General features: G+C 40.0%; 3 protein-coding genes across 3 annotated transcripts; 1 reads left to right on the forward strand and 2 right to left on the reverse strand.

The window, feature by feature from the left end:
- The first annotated feature begins 2,696 nt into the window (after nt 1–2,696).
- On the forward strand, nt 2,697–5,952 carry LOC121765149 (G-type lectin S-receptor-like serine/threonine-protein kinase LECRK3). The gene has a single exon (XM_042161185.1). The coding sequence runs from the start codon at nt 2,849–2,851 to the stop codon at nt 5,213–5,215; it is 2,367 nt and encodes a 788-aa protein (XP_042017119.1). The 5' UTR covers nt 2,697–2,848; the 3' UTR covers nt 5,216–5,952.
- A 3,915-nt stretch (nt 5,953–9,867) lies between these two features.
- LOC121764164 lies at nt 9,868–10,687 on the reverse strand. The gene is made up of 3 exons (XM_042160223.1): nt 10,601–10,687; nt 10,242–10,509; nt 9,868–10,148 (listed from the first exon to the last, which is right to left on the reverse strand). Exons 1-3 carry the CDS (start codon nt 10,685–10,687, stop codon nt 9,868–9,870), a joined length of 636 nt encoding a protein of 211 aa, XP_042016157.1.
- A 624-nt stretch (nt 10,688–11,311) lies between these two features.
- Nucleotides 11,312–12,260, reverse strand: LOC121764165 (B3 domain-containing protein Os03g0619600-like). The gene is made up of 3 exons (XM_042160224.1): nt 12,156–12,260; nt 11,813–12,077; nt 11,312–11,745 (listed from the first exon to the last, which is right to left on the reverse strand). The coding sequence occupies exons 1-3, from the start codon at nt 12,258–12,260 to the stop codon at nt 11,312–11,314; spliced, it is 804 nt and encodes a 267-aa protein (XP_042016158.1).
- Nucleotides 12,261–19,071: the final 6,811 nt, after the last annotated feature.

The following is a 19,071-nucleotide window of genomic DNA, read 5'->3' on the forward strand; positions in this document are numbered from 1 at the left end:
AGAAATGAGACTATTTTTTGTGAATATTCCAAAATGACAAAATGGGCTATTTTTAGTGGATGTAGGGAGTATTAATTTTATAATTAAATGTAAGTGAAATTGAATTATTGCAATGCGGAGTCCATTATCAAAAGTAGTGAAAGTGAGTGAGACAATTAGAAAGAAACTTACTAAAATGAAAAACTTAGACAAATAATACAGAACGGAAGGAGTACATTCTAACCGTTACTTTTAGGGATAAGTTTTTTCTCTGTGTTGTTCTTTTACTTCATAACTTCCTAGTATTGGTGGATAGTAGTGGATACTAGTGGTATAACTTATTATTGTTTAATGGTAGGTATTAGTGGTATAAGTTATAACTATATAGACATGGGCGGACACACATGTGATTAGGGAGAGGCTTAAGCCCTTCCCCAAATAATTTTTTATAATTTTAGTTATATAACATTATGATTTTGTTGGTATTTTGTGTAAAATGAAGTGCAAAAGCCCCTATCAAAAAAAAAAATATAGGAAAATTATTATCTCATACAAAATTTAGAATATATAGCCCTTACTATAATAATTTTCTGCGTCCGCCCATGTATATAGATATATATTGGTAATTGAGTTTGAGAGAACTTTCTATAAATGGAAATGTGATATTTTATGGTATGAACGAAAAAGAAAAATGTCCTCATTTTTATGGGACGGAAGGGTATATTAAAATAGGACCTCACATACAACTAATTTTTTTCAATTCATTTTTTTTACCTTTTTTTTACATTTATTAAAAGTCGTATCAGATTAAAGTGAGATACATAGGGGACGGAGGAAGTAATACTCCCTCCGTAGCTAAAGAATATGAACAATGTGTTCGGCTCAAGTTTTAATAAATAAGGGGAAAAGTGAGAGAGATGGAGAGAAAGAGTAGTGGAAATAATGTTAGTGGAAAGTGAGGTCCATATTATTGTAGTGATATAAGTTGTTAATAGTAATGGTATAAGTTGTAAATAAAATGATGTATAAAAGTATAAGTTGTTTGATTTTTTCAAATTAGATAGTTCATATTTTTCAGGGACGGACGGAAAATGAAATAGTTCACTCTTTGGGACGAAGGGAGTATGATTAATTCGACTATGTAAGCGAGTAAGGGTTGTTATATTGGATATTGTTTGGAAATTATCTAAACGATTAAAACATATTTTACTAATATTTTACTCGAAGATGGATTAAACTGGATGTATGCATTATTATAAAATACACTTTGAGAGTCTGAACTTAATTCTTTTCCTAATTTTTTAATTTTCCCTCACTTATTTTCCTTCATGAATCATGGACACTTGTAGTTTTGAGTCTTTTGACAATTCTTCCTTGGAAGCTCAATTTTAATTCAAACATTTCACCTTTTAGAAAATTATTAACTATAAATTAGTAAGTAACAAATTAACTAGAAATCTGTGTGGAAATAATACGCTCAACAAACTCTTTTACTATATTTTAAATTTGATAAAGTAAAAAAAAATGTGATAATATCTACTGGAATTTTCTTTCAATTATCTTTGTCGTGCATATAAACTATTCTCGATCAAGCATTTGTCTGCTTTGAATAGAAAGAGACTTATTATTGAGTCTTCATTCATTCGTGTTGAAAAATTAATCACGGTAAAGTTCAAACTAATTCCTGTATTTTTTTTAGTTTACTATTACTATTATTACGAATTTATGTTCTAGATCTACTTAGGATTCAATTTATCATGTGGCGTGTGTTGTGTCATACTTGCATAGAGCTATTTGAGATATACTCTATCTCCGTTCCACAATAGAAGTCCTATTTGGTTATGGCGGGTCTTAAGAAAGGTAAATAAAAGTGGGTTGCATAAGTTAGTGGAATATGAGTCACACTTTATGTATATTGGTTTTGTAATAGAATGTGAGTAGAATGTGCTGGTGGAATATGTGGCCTACCTACCATTTATGATAAAAATGAAATAGGACTCTTATTGTGAGATTGAAATGATAAAATAGGACTCTTATTGTGAAACGGAGGGAATATCTCTTTCTGTCATGCCTATGTTGCAATACTCCCCTTTATGTTGGAATTTTCTTTTCTTCTCTACATCAACTTAGTACTCCTAGTAATTTTTTTATCTTCTACTCTCTGTCCTATAAAAATAGACTGGATTTTCTTTTTTATCTGTCCCATAAAAATAGTCCATATTCATTTACTTCTCTTTTACTTTATTATTTATGGGCCTTACAATCCACTACATTATTTCAATTACTTTTTCTTCTTTTCTATTACTTTACTAATTACACATTGAAACACGTATCATCTCAAATTAGTCTATTTTATGGATGGAGGGAGTATATATATTATTGAATAAACCCCTTATAGTGTTCATTTTAACATCGTAAGATCCAAGATGATTAAAGAATTGTTTCATGTTTTAAAGCCCGGTGTGCATTGGAGAATGTGTGGGGGCGTGTTGCAATCCTTATTTCTTGTCTCATATCAACTTGACGGTGATCTTGGTTTTTTCTATATGTATTCTTGGATAAAACACCCCACCCCACGTATGAGCCAATTCATGGGAGACACTCATTCGATCCAGACTTGTATGTGGTCATGTGGACAAACGCAGTATTCCATGGAGACTCGTATGTGGAATTTTGTAGTTTCCAGTAAGATGAAGACACGTTCTGTAAATCTATAGGAGTTTGTGAATGTAAGCTGGAATCCTCTCTGCCACTCCCACAAAACAACAAGGTTACGTTAATATTTTCTATAATTGACTAATGACTTGAGAAGTTGAATCATGAAACACTAAATAAAACCACTCTGCATTTTCCTGGAGTTGCATTTGCCATGGCTTTCCTTTCACCTATCATCCTTGTAATACTACTACTGCTCTATCCACATTCCACTTGTTCTCAGAATATATCCATTGGATCATCTATAACAGCAGCCTCAAACTCCAATCCATGGCGCTCCTCCCCCAGCGGCGATTTCGCTCTCGGCTTCAAACAGCTTCAACCTAACACCGATCTCTTTCTACTCGCCATATGGTTCGACAAGATACCAGAAAAAACCGTAGTCTGGTACGAAAGAAGCAGCTACCCTGTCCCTCGTGGCTCCATGCTGCGCCTGGACGCCGCCAACGGCCTTATCCTCCAGGATCCCCAAGGCGGCCTTCTGTACAACACTAGCATAGGGGATCAAGTCAGTCATGCATGGTTGAACGATACCGGAAACTTTGTTATACGGCGCAGAGATTCCTCTATATTATGGGAGAGTTTTAGGCACCCGACCGATACAATATTGCCCACTCAGAGTATTGAGATGGGCGACACGCTTGTTTCGCGGAGAAGTGAGGCTAATTTTTCCATTGGAAGATTCTACGCCTCCATCAGCAACGACGGACGTTTCGTGTTCAACACGAAGAGCGTGCCCTCAAACTCTGGCTACGATGATGAGTACTACGGTGGCACCACTTCTCCTCCAAACGCTTCCGAGGCTGTGATCCGTGTTACATTCGACAGCGGAGCCTTGATTTCTTTGGTGAGGAGAAATGGACAGGACCAAATTCTTAGTCCTAGTTCGATTCCCCTGTCCTCAGACAACTACTACAGAGCAACTCTCAATTTCGATGGAGTTTTCACACAGTACTATCATCAAAAGAGCTTCGAGAGCAACCCGGGCTGGCAAGCTGCAAGATCTTGGCCTCAAAATATCTGTAGGAACAACAATGGGTTCACGGGCAGTGGGGCTTGTGGCTATAACAGCGTTTGCACGCTCGTGAACCAGAGGCCGGTTTGCGAATGCCCGGAGGGTTTTTCGCTGGCCGATCCTGGAAATCCGTATGGCAACTGTGAGCCTAAGTTCGTGCAGGGTTGCACCGATGGTGGCAATGAGTATGACTTGGTGATCATCGATGATACCGATTGGCCTAACAATGACTATGAACAAATAGACCCGAGCACGGAAGAGCAGTGTCGAATTGCTTGCCAGGAGGATTGCTTCTGTGATGTTTCTATATACAGAGATAATAGATGCTGGAAGAAAAGGCTGCCCCTTTCTAATGGCAGAGTCGACTCTTCCCAAGGTTTAAAGGCATTTCTCAAGATAAGGAAACGTGATATTACTACTTTACGAAATCCGAGACCAAGAAGAGATCGGCAGACGTTGATAGTTTTGATATCAGTGCTTTTAGGCAGCTCAGCCTTTATCAACTGCTTATTCATTACTGCAGCTTGTGTCCTTTTTTTCTGTTACAACAGAATGTTTCCAGCTCCTGGTCCTGTTCAAGACCCTTCGCCTTCAAACATACGTTGCTTTACTTATAAAGAACTCGTGCAGGCTACAGACGGGTTCAAAGACGAGCTAGGAAGGGGTGCTTTCGGAATTGTCTACAAAGGGACCATCCAAACCGGTACGGTTGCAGTGAAGAGGCTGGACAGAATGTTTCAGGATTCGGATAAAGAATTCAAGACGGAAGTGAATGTGATTGGGCGGACTCACCACAAGAATTTAGTGAGCCTGATTGGTTTCTGCGAGGAGGGGACTCATCGCTTGCTTGTGTATGAGTACATGAGCAACGGAACGCTTGCAGACTTTCTTTTCGGGGATCTGAGAGCAAGCTGGAGCCAGAGGACTCAAATCGCAATGGGGATAGCGAAGGGGCTAACATACTTGCACGAGGAGTGCAGCAGCCAGATCATACACTGCGATATAAAGCCTCACAACATTCTCCTTGACGATTACTACATCGCTAGGATATCGGATTTTGGGCTGGCTAAGCTTCTGACGATGAATCAGAGCAAGACGCTGACCAATATCCGAGGCACCAAAGGCTATGTTGCTCCTGAATGGTTCAGGAACACGCAGATATCGATCAAAGTTGATGTTTACAGCTTCGGAGTGGTGCTGCTGGAGATCATCTCGAGCAGGAAGATCGTGGAGGAGGGGCTTGAATTTGGAGATGGTGAAAATCCGATTCTGACGGACTGGGCGTGGGACTGCTTTGTGGGAGGGAGATTGGATGCGTTGGTGAGAAACGAGGAGGACGCGTTGAGAGAGATGGAAATGGTGGAAAGATTCGTGATGGTTGGGCTTTGGTGCGTGCAAGAAGATGCATCGCTTAGGCCAAGCATGAAGAAAGCATGTCAAATGCTGGAAGGAGTAGTCCAAGTTCCCAACCCAGTGAATCCTTATCAATTCACCACAGTTGCTTGACACAGTTGCATCTTTATATTCTCATTTTCTGGCTATTCTATCATCTTTTTGGCTCACAAACTCAACTGCTTCACCACATCCTAAATTACATAAATAAAAACCATGTTTTACTTTGTATATTATGGATGTACCTCTCTAATTATTCATCTTTGTGTAGATGCTTGCATTTCATATTGTAGACTGCATACAAACTTTTATTCGAGAATAAGCTTAAGCCTAAATCTGAGTCTTGATGGTTGTTTATAACAATTTTTTTGTTGTATCTTAATACAAAATTATTGATTCTATGGAATTACAGAAATGAAATCTAGAACTATATAGCCACATAATTTTAGATAAACAAAAAAAAGTAGGATACTCACACAAGACATAAAAATGAATGTTACTTCAAGTATTGATAACATACAGAAGCCCCAAAATATTAGAAATCCTTTTATATTCTATAGAGAGCTTGAGACACTATAAATTTCACTTCATGACCAAAGAACGGAAACAACTTCGCTAAGGTGATTGTGAAGAATTCACTCACACTTTGGAAGAATTCAACATATGATTGTGAGTGGTGCAATGGCAACGCCGGGGTTAGACTGCCGGCCAGAAATAATAACACCTCGGCGTTCGCCCATTGCACCACAAACAAACATGTTGCGCTAAGCTTTAATAATTTCTGTAAAACCTTTACTCAACCAAACCAATCAGCAATCCCTACGTCTACATGTATGTTTGAGTGATGGGAAATTTAGATGTGTTTAAATAGATTGGTTGCTGGCTGGAAGAATCGGCAAAAGAAGTTAAATATTGGGCACCTGATTCGTCTGTACATGATTCTTTCCTATCGTTAGGGAGAATCTCATTCTACTTTGCATATGATGCTACAGTCACGTGTTATGTTCACACGCGCTGTCTAAAAATGTCCGAAGACAAAACTAAAGCTAATAGGTACTGGTTCTTGTATACCCAAAAGCAAGGTAATAACCTTTGTTTACTCATTAACTAATTTAGTTCTAGTGTTCTACGGTACAATATCTTTCTTTTTTGTCTCATCATGTTCATGATGTCCACTTGAATTTTGTCTTCTTTCTTTTCAATTTTAACAAGTTTTATCCACCGAAAGCAATTGTCGATTTTTTGGAGAATCAATTCGTCAATCTTAAACAGTTGAATTCATGTTTTTGAATTTATATTTTTTAAATATGAATTATTTGCGTTATAGCATGTAATTATTGCTTAACATGTGAGTTTATCAATCCTATAATATGTGAAATAGATCATATATCTAATTTATTTGTTTTATACTCCCTCCATCCACCGTTATAAGACCACATTTGACTGGGCACAAATTTTAAGAAATGTAATAGAAAGTGGGTGAGAAAAAGTTAGTGCAAGACAAATTCTACTTTTATATATTAGTTTAATAATGAAATATGAGTAGGATGAAGTTAATGGAATATGTAATTCATTATAAAAAATGATACTAAAGGTAAATGAGACTTGTATTGGTGGACGGATGAAAAAGGTAAATCGAAACGTTTATCGGTGAACAGAGGGAGTACAAATCTTTTGCTATGCAAGGGGCACCAAACTCAAAGATTAGTTGGGGCTGAATGAAAGACGTAGATGTTTGTTCCATCTTTGCTTTGAGATTTTAGTCACTTTTAGCCAAATATCACACCGTACCAAAAGCATACATTACAACAAAAATAAAGACTTTTCGGAGTTTTTAATACTTGAATCATCTCCAAGGAGGGAAGGTATACAGAAAAGTTATAATCCCTCCGTCCCTCATTAACTGACACCGATTAACTTGGCATAGAAAAAAGTTAATAGAATGTGGCTCCTACTATTATATACTCCCTCTGTCCCATAAGGGCTCGTTTGTTACCCATGTTTGTCTAACATGGGTTAAGAGGTAGAAACCTCCAATAGCAGGTTTGAAGATGGAGTTAGTAATCTGTGTCAATTGTTTGGTTGTGTAGACACATATCTCCAGCTCCGTAAACACGCTGTTTGGTATGCTTGGGCGAAACTATAGATACACATGTGCATTCCCGATTTTATCCTCGTTGTTTTTACATAATGGCCAGATTACCCTCATCTCCCATTTTTGGCGCTGAACTCAATTATTCGGGGAACCCTAATACCCGACCACCAATTCCACACTCTCCCTAATTTTGAAGCGTCTACAGTCGGCTTCGTTGTAATCGGGTAGGAGGATATTCAATCCCTAAGTTAATTCCAGGTATGTATGTCGGCGGTGAGCTATCCAGCAACATATTTGTAGTCGCCGCACAATGTGGAGATGACAATTAGTTTCGTAATGCAATGGTTTCTCTTTGTGGTCATGTTGTTTGAGTTTTATACAATTCGACATTCTATTCAGTTCGATACGTATGTGTGTTTGTTTATTTGGAGCAAAAATTTGGAACAACTCATATCAGTCATGATGCGTTTATGTATTGTTGCTTGACTAATCTAGTATATTGAAAGGTGTTTGTGCTGCCACAAATACGAAGCAATACACATCACACAAGTAGCAGTAATGGGTTCACAACATCACAGTGGTAATGACACCGAGGGCAGTCCATTACCAGAGGGTAAGGCCTTGATCTAAGCACCCTTACTCTTCGTACTAGATATAGACGTGATAGTCATCTACATTTGCTGCCCAGGTTGCTCTGATATGGTTGCGAACAAATGAGTAGTTGCAGCTGGCGCTAGACGTTGTTGGACAGAACGCGAGGAGGCCGTCCTTATGGCAGCTATGAAGGAGTTGGCCGCCACTGGTTGGAAGTCGGATAATGGATTCCGTTCGGGGTATCTAACCCGTGCACTGGAGGCACTCAAACGTGAATTTCCAAAAACTGATATAGTTGTTCATCCTCACATCAAATCGAAAATCACTTCTTGGAAGAAACTATTCGCTTATGCAGATACTTGACCGCAGTGGAGTCGGATTCAATGCAGATGGTGAGTACAAGATAGATATCGACGATGAACAATGGTCACAAGTTGTCCAGGTAATATTATTGAGATTTTTTGCAATGCTAGATTTAGTTGTGCAGTTATAAAGGGTTTAGGCTATGTTTTTATTGCCAATTTGAGTTGTTGCTGTTATTGCAGTGGCTTATGCATATTTCTAGCACATCACTACAATATGTGATTTTGGTTATGGTGTTTTTAGTTCGTTGTAGCTAACGCGCATTAGAATACTTTTGTCTAGAGTTTTGCTCCAGTTCCATACAATAACTGAGAGTTATGTCAAGATAATTTAGGTACACCGTGTGAGACCTTGAACGCACACTAGTTTAGGCCTTATGCATCTTTCTGTTTTACTTTGTAATAGTCATACACCTGTAACAAGACTGAGTTAAGCTTCAGAATGCCTATTGCAAGTTTCATTTGTTTGTAAACTCTGTAATTTGTGTATTTGTTTAACCGTGTTTGGCAGAAGGATAGCAATGCCAAGTATATGAGGAATAAGTCGTGGCCTATGTTGAGCGACTGGAAGGAGATTTTCGGCAAGGACCGTGCGGAGGGCCTTAAGGGCATGGACACTGGGGAGGCGGTGCAAAAGATTTATGGGTCAAAGGTTGCGGTGGGTGAAAGTTCGGCGATGGATTCTCCAATTACTTTAGAGGAACTATTCCCTAATGAAGTTTTCCCCAGCGGTGTTATGCCAGAGATGGTTGATGAGTGCACTTCGGCTCCGGCGCATGGCCGTGCACATCCGAGGGTACAAAACAAGGCAACGAAGAAGAGGAAGACTGAAGACAAGATGGATACTGTCCTTGCTCTTATGAATCGCATCCACGAAGACACTAATGAGCGGTTGAAGGACATCTCTAGCCGAATTGGTTATGAGTTTGATCTAAGCACGAAGAGAACCGAAGTGTTCAATCAGTTGAAAGGGATGCCTGGACTGACTACCAAGCAACAATTCTATGCCGCAAAAAAGTTGGTGAAGGAACCCGAGCTGATGGATCTGTTTAGGGGTTTGGATGCCGTGTCTCGCCCGGCATTTGTGCTCGATCTTCTAGAGACAGACGGAATGATCTGAAAAGTATGGATTCTGTCCTTTTTTTGGCTATTTTGTAATATATCATGGTTAAACCTTGATCCATGCAACTAAGAATTTCGGATGCCCACATTGCCCTGTAGTTAGACACGCAGCTTTTTGTCTATTATCATATGCGTGGCATGGACTACGGTTTTATAATTTGTGATTACTGTTATCAACTTTATGTTATTTGTTTTCTTAACGACAAGTGGTTGGGTGCGAACATGTGAGACTCTAAAATAAAGATCACATTGCACTGAAGCTGTCTAATATAGCATCATAGTAGACAAAAAACGTGAATACGGGATGCATACGTCGTTAGCTTAATACATAGTACAAAATTAGCACCCCCCACAAAGTGAACCAAGATAAACAAGCACAACAAAGCGAGCAAAAACCTAAGATCATGCCCCACATACAATGAAAACACACATGTCTCTTACGGGCGATCAAACCAAACATAAAACTGGACATCTTGTGCATCGACGAGCTTAAAGTTGCAACGAACACCTGGGAACAACGCGTTTGCATCCTTGAAGCGGCGCCATCCATGCTTAACCCAGATTTTGCCCTCGCTATGCTTGAGCAATTTCCTCTATGTTTGGCCGTCAACTAGAAAATGCACCACATTTTGATTCGGGGCGTCACGGATGTGAAGTTCCCACAATTCGGTAGGAATTTCTATTGTACGCTTGGTATTTGATTTGGTCAGCTTCAGGGTCCATGTGGGATACTCGTCGTCGTCAAGCGCTCTCCTTTCACAGTCGTAGTCGCTTTTGTCTGTTGCCTCAGATTCCACATCCGACGGAACGCTATCGTCAGACGAATCAATATCAGGGGTGTAGACCTCATTGTCCTCCTCGTCCTCATTCAGCCCTACTTAACAAAAATGAGAAAGGGAAATCCATATTGATATGTTTTTAAACTTTAAGAAGGAACACATATTTTTTCTGAGAACGTGAGACTCACCTTCGCGATCACAGCGGGGAGGGGGGCACCTGGTCCCCGACTTATATCTTTTTACGTGGAAAATCCCAACATCTACGAGAGTGAAGGTTAGTTTCTCACCGTTGGAAAGGTTATTCTCACTCCGGTATTCCGACCAGCCACAGCAAAAGTGGCATCCACTGGCTATATTAATCAAACGGACGTGCCAACGAGTACCATTTGGCATCACGAGCGAGCAGTCGACGAGCAGGTCACTCCCATGTTCCGCAACCCATAGTGGAGGTAGCCGCTACACAGAAAAAAGGTTATAAATCGTATGCATTGTTTGGGTCGAATGATGAATAACACAACGTGATTCGTGGGTAGACAATGAAGCATACCAATTCCTCTTTGTTGCGAGATCGGGAAAACACCTTGATGAATGAAGGGAGCTTATGGTAATCGGCATATGCGTCGTTTTCCGCCATAGCTAGAAGATAAACAACTTGCACACAGTGATTAATCGGTTAACATATTTATTGGTGACGTTCCTCGCAACATTAACACCACAATATTTAATCCTATGAATTGCCGAGTCAGGGGTCAAAGGCTGCAACAAAGTAGAAGGGTTTGGTTGCTCATTTGATGCATGCATTAAAGGTAATGACATAACCAGTCCTACTTACACTGTGCGTGGATGCAACGTGTAAGTTATACTCGGGCGGCCATTTACTCTTCCTGAATCAATACAAGATATGCCAAGCTTATCCACAAAATTTTCACACTTCAAACGAGAAGTGTTATGTCCAATCAAATCTCCATTCTTCAATGAACACGATTGCAATGTTTACATAATTAATTATACGATATTGTAGTTGTATATACAAGATAATTTTATAAACAATAAATCACTATGTTGCCCTTTACCATAACATAAGCAATTAACATTAATCAAAATATCATAGATTAACCAAATTGATCAAGACATTAACTGGCATTTACATGAAAATTTGACTTGATCATATGAGCACACACCGCTCGTTGTCCCTTACGTTACGATGAAAGGAACTGACTACTACCGACTATAGCTAGCATTAGTAATTCGGCCGATCTTATGGGCGTTCAATCCTAACATGGAATAGGACAACAAAGCTGTCAACTAGCTGGAAATGGCAACGCACCCCTTCCACCAGATTGTTATCTTGCTTGAAACGAGCCCAGTCGTTCTTTACCCTTATCTTCCTGGAGTTGTGTTTGAGTGAACACAACCACATCCTCCCATCGTTTACCAGATACACTCCCGCTTGTATTGCCCCCATCGGAATATGTCGTTGCAAGAAACAATATGGGATCTTAAGGCTGCGATTGATATTGCTCGCAGTGAGGGTGTAGACGAACGTTGGGAAGCCATTGATGTTTAGAGCCCCGCTATCGTCCACATAGTCGTCATCACCTGTTAATTCAGATTCAGTCTCCGATGGCACGTAGTCGTCGGATGTATCGATGGCCGCTGAGTAGCTAGCTTCGGATTCCTGGTCTTCATTACCTACAGGTATAAAGACATTATGTATTAGGTGCTCATGAACATGTTAGATTATCTCAATTGCGTTTACCATCCACGTCTCCAGCCGGGGGACAGTTCGTTCGCATATCAAACCTCTTTACATTGAACACTCCAACATCCACCAAAGTGAAGATGAGATGATCACCATGGACGAGGCTGGTAGCACGAACAAATTGTTTCCAACCGGTGGTGAAGAAGAACCCATTCGGCAGCTTCAGAATGCGCACCATGTATCGAATCCCATTCGGCCATATGAGCCTGCAGTCGAACGGTAGTTCATGGCCGTGAGTCCGGACGAATTCGGGCGGAAGCTGCTGCAATAACATAATCGAATAGAAATCAACCTTCGGCCATTTGATCAACGTAACCTCTCAACATATAAAGCACTATACCAGTTCATCCTTGCAACGATGCTGGTTGAACACCTTCAGGAATACAGGGAGTGTTGGGTAGTCCGGGTCGACGTGCGGGGTGGAGTTAGCACCATAGTTGGCCATTTTACTTTGTACTTTCAGGCTAGATTGCTTAGTGCCTTTATAGCATTCAACACCGAGAGGAGGACCGCATGCATTAACTAGAGTTGATAAGGAGGGTGGAGCACCATTTATGATTTGTCCTATTTGGCCGCAGTGAGGACATATGCGTGGCGTATGAAAATGGTTTTTGCATTGCTTGTATGCAAAAGCTAATAGTAATTTTTGTTGTTAATGTATGCTTAGTTATGCATACCATGAAGAAATATATGATTTATCAGTAACGAACGGCAAGATCGATGGTGAACACATCGATCTATTTATGAAGAAATCAGAATATATTATCAATTCGAAACAGTTAAATTAATATTTTAAAGTAACTTAAATATTATTATAACATGATTCGATCATTAGCGTCGCAGTATACTGCATTCGTCCCAAACCGAACGATGTCGATCAACAATCATCAACAATCCATCATATTCAGCAAGTTGTCCTCATTTATTTTGACCACTGAGGAGGGTATGCATTGAATGCAATTTAAATGCCTAGTCACTATAAGTCCAAGAGTGTGTGACTCAATGCTTCTCTGAGTATAAATGACTTATCTCATTTATGAATGTGGTATATAAATGTCAATCAAAGTTACTCAAAGTCATTTACTTCAACATCGATTTTGATTTGTGTGGATCGACCCCTTCATGCTGCAAGAGGGGATAATTTAGGGTTTGTATAGGGCTACATTATGGATGCAAACAATAATATACGTACTACATAGTTCCAAAATAGGTGTTACCTTATACATAATGTTTGTTAACAATGATAAAGTATGTACCTATATGTAATATGTCTATAACAACCAATTTAATAGTTTCACACATGGGCCTTACCTCTTCACTTTTATAAGCTCATAGGTTCAGAACATATCCTCACTTCCGGTCGTAACCCACATCATACACCACATAGACGCCATGAACCCACTGATCCCCACTCAAGAGACCTTCTTCTACAGGGGCAAATGGAACGCTTCTATGGATAAGCTATTACTGTCGACTATGATAAAGCTGAAAACAATCTTCTCATCGACGGATGACTCCGTGTCCCCATCGGTGCTCAACGAGGCATGTAAGGTAATAAACCTTCGCTTTGAACCTACAATAACTTGTGCTGATGTTGTCAGTCGGTTGGAGCTACTCCGTGTTCGCCACAAGACTTTCGACGAAGTTGTGAGTACACCGGGAGTCCGCTGGGACCTTGACGAGAAGATAATCATTGCAGACGAAGAAACTTGGAAATTTATGTTTCGGGTATGTAGGTAACGAGGTAAATGTGGTGTCACCACGTTTTAAGCTGCTCTGTTAACAATGCGTGTGTATACAATTTTATGCAGACAAAGCCCCTCACCGGAGCTTACTATTACCGAGACGAATCGGAATATGGCCGCTTAACAACCGTGTTTGGTAATCACTCTTTAGGGAAGAAGCCGACTTCGCGCGAGGTGATAGCAATTTCAGACACAACGGAGGTGATCGTCATCACTGATTCTCCAGTTCCAAATGCACCAGTTCGTGCGAAGCATGCTCATTCTCCAGCTGATCCGGACGAAGTCAATTCGCCCTTCGTCATTCCTTCGAAAATGGTTTGCCGGAAGCTTTTTGATGAGTCCTCGAACAATACCGACCAAGGCTCTTCAAGCAGGGCAGGAGGATATGCTGGACGCATGGATCCACCTCTGTTGTTTCCAGGGAAGCATGTTTACTCATCGCCGAAGGGCTCGTCGTGCGCGTCTTGGAGTCCGGCCGCATCATTGCGCAAAGCAGCACCATAATTATCTACGCTGTGACCACGCCCAGTCTCGTTATCTTTTGTTAAATTAGTAATATGTTGTTTTGAATATGGGATGAAGAAATTGTAGGTGACTGTAGATTAACAGTATGTTGTTTACATTGCGATGTAGCCGCGAGTCTGGGCAGCTGGGTTTTGAATTTGTAAGATTGTATAATTATCCGATGTAATGTAGTCATATTTCGCCAGTTACATACTATAGCTTAACAAAAATGTGCAAAGCTCGAACAATTTATAAAAAAGATGGCAAACAAATGCGCAATACTTCACGCAAATTGTGTTTAAAAGATCACATTATTGGTCATCTGCATAATGATCGAACTGTACGTCGATCACACGGTTGATCTATGAGCCCACATTGCAGCAGCAAGGTCATCCCTCTTCTTCGTCCACATTGGGGTTGGCGCAACCGTATTGATAGTAGGTAACACGGCATCATCGTGATCACTCCCATACCCATCTTCAAGTTGAACTCCTACCAATTCTTCGTACGGATCCACCGCCATCTGGGTGCGAATAAAGTTGTGGAGCAAGAAACACGCAATGATCAATCCCGTTTGGACCTCAATGGGATAGAAGCTTGGGCTGCGAAGTATTCCCCAACGCATCTTGAGTATTGCAAAAGAATGCTCGATCACATTCCGAGCTTTAGAATGCTTCAAGTTGAACAATTAGTCGGATGTTTGCGGTGCTTGGGTTCCATGACCCCACTCCTTCAAATGGTAACGAACGAACATATATCACAAACTATAGGATGCCACTTTTACCATCAGATCCAGGAGGCAATTTAATTAATTACCAACCAAATTTTCTCTTCAGTGGCCGAGATATGAGGAACATACCTTTTGAATAGCGTCGTTGTCGGCCATATCAGCTCGGCCTTCGAATTTCTCAGGGCGTTAAATGAGTGCAACCTACATATTGATGCAAACGCGGTCAGAAAATCGAATTGAGTAAGCCCATTTTGAAATTGTAAACAAACCGAGCAACAACGGCAACCAATTCCTCTTCGACCCAACAGTTATCACAGTAATGGCGTCGCCTACCAGCGACTGATAGTTGGTTGTGGGGGAATTTCGCTGGAGATGGAGTTAATGGGTATGAGGTACAGGGGTATTGACGTCAATTGGGTTTGGCCGCCAAAGTGTCACCAAGTTTCTTCCTCCCTATCGCATGTTTCACCAGCGATAGAGTTATCTCCGAATTGGTTACCCGTATCCTCGTTGAAGTCGGGTATAGGGATGGAAGACCCGGGTCTGATAGATAGCTAACATGCCAACCAAACAAAGAATTGGGGGTAGATAGGGAGGCCTAACATGGCCTAACATATGTAACAAACGAGCCCTAAAAATGTCTCACTTTCCTTTTTAGTTTGTCCCACAAAAGATGTCACATTTCCTTTTGAGAAAAAGTTCTCTCTCACAATAATACAAATATTATATTTTCTCTTTCCACCTTACACACAAAATAAAACCTCCTAAATATCGTGATGTCCCACAAGTGTGACATCTTTTGTGGGACGGAGGGAATACTATATATCAATGTTATAATGAAATAAGAGTGTAATGAGTAAGTGGAATATGAGGTCCATTACCAAAAATAGTAAAAAAGTAAGGGTGTCAATTAATTGGAGACGGTCGAAAAAGGAAATTGCTGTCAATCAATGGGGGAGGGAGAGAGTATTATCTATTTACCTTCTCAAAAGGGGAAATACAACAAGATGCATTCCAAAACATAAATTGTGTAATACTTTCTCAAATACATTCTCCCTTAGAGAATGATTTTTCATGAAAACAAGGTTATATGGTAGTTATAAGACTTTAACTTACCATTTACCTCTCTCATTGGAGATACTCTTACTCACAACAAGTAGATGATGGATTAGATTTGGAGCAGCTTATGGTAAACTTGCATGATGTATGTTCTGAGTGCATATATTATTTGCATCTAAACTTTGTGAATTAGTGATAAACACACTTCAAACACTTACGATTGTGAGTTCATGTTTTCAGGGTAATCAACGAACTAGTAATGAAAGTGCGCTAACCTTAGTTGATATGGTTTGTGTTTTGTTATGCTTAATTTATTTATCCATGTTTCTGGGCTAAGAAGAAATCTAGTCCTTAGCATCTGTGTTTCTTGTTTAGTTTCTCTCTTGTTTTTGTTTAAGGACAACCAAATAGATAAGTTTTTTTGGGGGTTGATAAACACGAATTTTGCATGTTTTTAAGGCCTAAATTTGACTCGTTTTGTCTATCTTTCATTCAAAATATATTCTTTAATTGCAATATTTGTACAATTTGATATTTTGACGTGTTTTACGAGAAATGTGCAAAATGGACTTTAAAAAAGCAAAAAAAAAAGTTGAAATTGAAGTTCGGAGGAATCAGAACAGTCAGCAGTTCACTGACCTGAAGTCAGCAGTCGCCGAGTGTGTCAGTGGTGCTAACAAAGTTGGCGCCTTTAAATCGCAATTACGATATAAAAGAAAATGAATTTGAAGACGCCAACCTTGTTGGCACTTTTTTTATTTTTACTTTTTTAAATTCGAATTTATAGACGTCATCCTCGTTAGCGCCTTTTACTAGAATTTAAAAAAAGAATATATACGATATGCGGTACGTTAGGGTGACACCACTCTTAAAATGACAACTTAGGCAATCAACTAGCGATGCATAGATAAGCAATTCGACATATAGTTCCAAGCAATCTGTGCTACAAAATCAGAGCACTATGGTGACACCATAGTTAAAATTACAACCTAGGCAAGCAATCTATGATCCATAGACCAACAACTCGGCATATGGTTCTAAACAATCTGCGATATGAAATCAGATATAGCAAACAATCTGCGATACATAGGCAAGCAAGTCTACCACGTGGCAAGCTAAGGTTGAATGTGCTCCTAAAAATCTAAGGGTCATCATTGGTGGTAGGTTGTCATTTTAATTTAGGTTGACATTTAATATAGTCTTATACGATATATACAATATACACGCCTTTGAGATTGGAACTTCCGTTCTAGATATTTTCCAATCTGTATTCAGTTATCTATATAAAACATAAATATTTAATAAAACAATCGGTATATAGATTTAACATGTCTGAATAAAGGCCAAAATCGGTCCTAAACATATGGTGTTTTTACGATTTTGGTCCTAGACATTATGTTTTGAATTATTGCATCCCACACATTTGAACTCGGACCGGAATCAGTCCATTTTGGACGGCTCCGTCTAAGTGTAACGGTCAACGGTTGTTTAGCCGATTTTGACCGAAATTAAACATTTTTATTAGATTTTTGAATTATTTCAAAAACAAAAAGTATTATTCAAAAAATATTTAAATAAAAATCAAACCTTCCGTAAACAACCATAGCACAACACTCTCCTCTTCTTCAAAATCAAATCTTTGAACGATGGTGGAAACCAGAAATACATCAGCGCCGAGGAGCTCCCCCTCCTCAACCTCGCCGGTCGCGGCGCTACCGACGCATTCGTCACCTACCACCCCAGCCACGTGATACAGACCAAACAGGAGAACTCATCCCAAAAGACTAGCCTGTTAGGAGAGAGAGCCCATTTAGTCTATATACTCCACATCAGTTGTTCTCACAACCGATGTGGGAATTGAGTCCGTAACATTCGACCCTCCTTTAAGGGCCAACGTCCTCGTTGGTCATGGCCACGTTGGTCACGACTGGTTCTTTGCCAGGCCACCACTCCATGGGCCACCACTCCGAGTTCTCGTTGGTCACGACCACGTTGGTCACGGCAAATTCTTTGCCCGGCCACCACTCCGTGGGTCACCACTCCGAGCAGCCCCAAACGTACTCGTTGATCACGGCGAGTTCGTTGCCCGGCCACCACTCCGAGCCATTTGGGCTCTCAATGAAAGCACCAATTGATACAGACCAAACAGGAGAACTCATCCCAAAAGACTAGCCTGTTAGGAGAGAGAGCCCATTTAGTCTATATACTCCACATCAGTTGTTCTCACAACCGATGTGGGAATTGAGTCTGTAACACCATGCCTGGTCCCACCTCGCCCCTTCCACAACCACCTCCACCTCCAAAACTACGTCGTTTCCGAAGTCTCCAAGGGGCAAGGACTACCGCAAACTTGTCCACGAATTCACCGAATTAGAGCTCTTCGACAAGAAAGTCCACAACGTCATCTTCTCTATCACTGCCATCGCAATGCTCTTCTCCCTCTGTCTCTACGGCGTCATTTCTGCGACGGCGACAACGCGTGATGCAACTGCGGCGGCGGGTGGTGCGCCACAACCGGTTTTTGGTAATCTTGATTGATTTGCTGGTACTCGGCATTGGCTCCCGCAGTGGATCTGTAGCCATTCGTGTTGGGGCTCAGTGGTTTTTCTTGCTGAACACAACCGCCCATTTTGGGAGATTTTGCTTTTTGGTATTGATTGAAACAAGATTGCAACTAGAATTTATGGTGAAGTGGGAATAAAGAGACGAAATTTGCAGAGGAATTGAATTTGTTTGGGGGTGGGTCGATACGAGATATCATATCGAAAACGTTGTATCGTATATCGTATTGAAAATATCGATATGAAAGAATTTCATATCGTTATCGTATCGAAAGTTTCGATATATCGAATTTCGATATATCGAACTTTCGATATGGATAATATCAATATCGTTATCTTATCGATATTTCGATATATCGTACCTAAATTCGATATATCGATATATCGAATTTCGGTATGATATATCGAAATATCGATATCGTATCGAATACTTGTATATCGAAAATTATAATTTCAAAACTTAAAATTCACACAAAAATTAATAAAACTTCAACATAATAAAATTAATAGTGTTCTTATCTCCATAATCAAAATACAACACAACCAAGTACAAAAAAACACACCATAAAGTTTGAACAAACTCCATCACAATAATTAGCAAAAACTAGTAGTTGTCTTGATCTTGATTCTTGAACACCAAACCCTTCATCTTGTCGA

The sequence above is a fragment of the Salvia splendens genome, chromosome 14, assembly GCF_004379255.2.
Source record: "Salvia splendens isolate huo1 chromosome 14, SspV2, whole genome shotgun sequence".
Classification (NCBI taxonomy): Eukaryota; Viridiplantae; Streptophyta; class Magnoliopsida; order Lamiales; family Lamiaceae; genus Salvia; species Salvia splendens.

Bases quoted from the DNA above. Each gene is read 5' to 3' on its own strand.
- LOC121764164 (XM_042160223.1), bottom strand. From the start codon at position 10,687: ATGGCGGAAAACGACGCATATGCCGATTACCATAAGCTCCCTTCATTC. The intron at 10,510-10,600 runs GTATGCTTCATT...TTTTCTGTGTAG, and splicing joins CTCGCAACAAAGAGGAATTG to CGGCTACCTCCACTATGGGT. The intron at 10,149-10,241 runs GTGAGTCTCACG...TTTGTTAAGTAG, and splicing joins TCCCCGCTGTGATCGCGAAG to GGCTGAATGAGGACGAGGAG.
- LOC121765149 (XM_042161185.1), top strand. From the start codon at position 2,849: ATGGCTTTCCTTTCACCTATCATCCTTGTAATACTACTACTGCTCTAT.
- LOC121764165 (XM_042160224.1), bottom strand. From the start codon at position 12,260: ATGGCCAACTATGGTGCTAACTCCACCCCGCACGTCGACCCGGACTAC. The intron at 12,078-12,155 runs GTATAGTGCTTT...ATGTTATTGCAG, and splicing joins ATCGTTGCAAGGATGAACTG to CAGCTTCCGCCCGAATTCGT. The intron at 11,746-11,812 runs GTAAACGCAATT...TTATACCTGTAG, and splicing joins CCCGGCTGGAGACGTGGATG to GTAATGAAGACCAGGAATCC.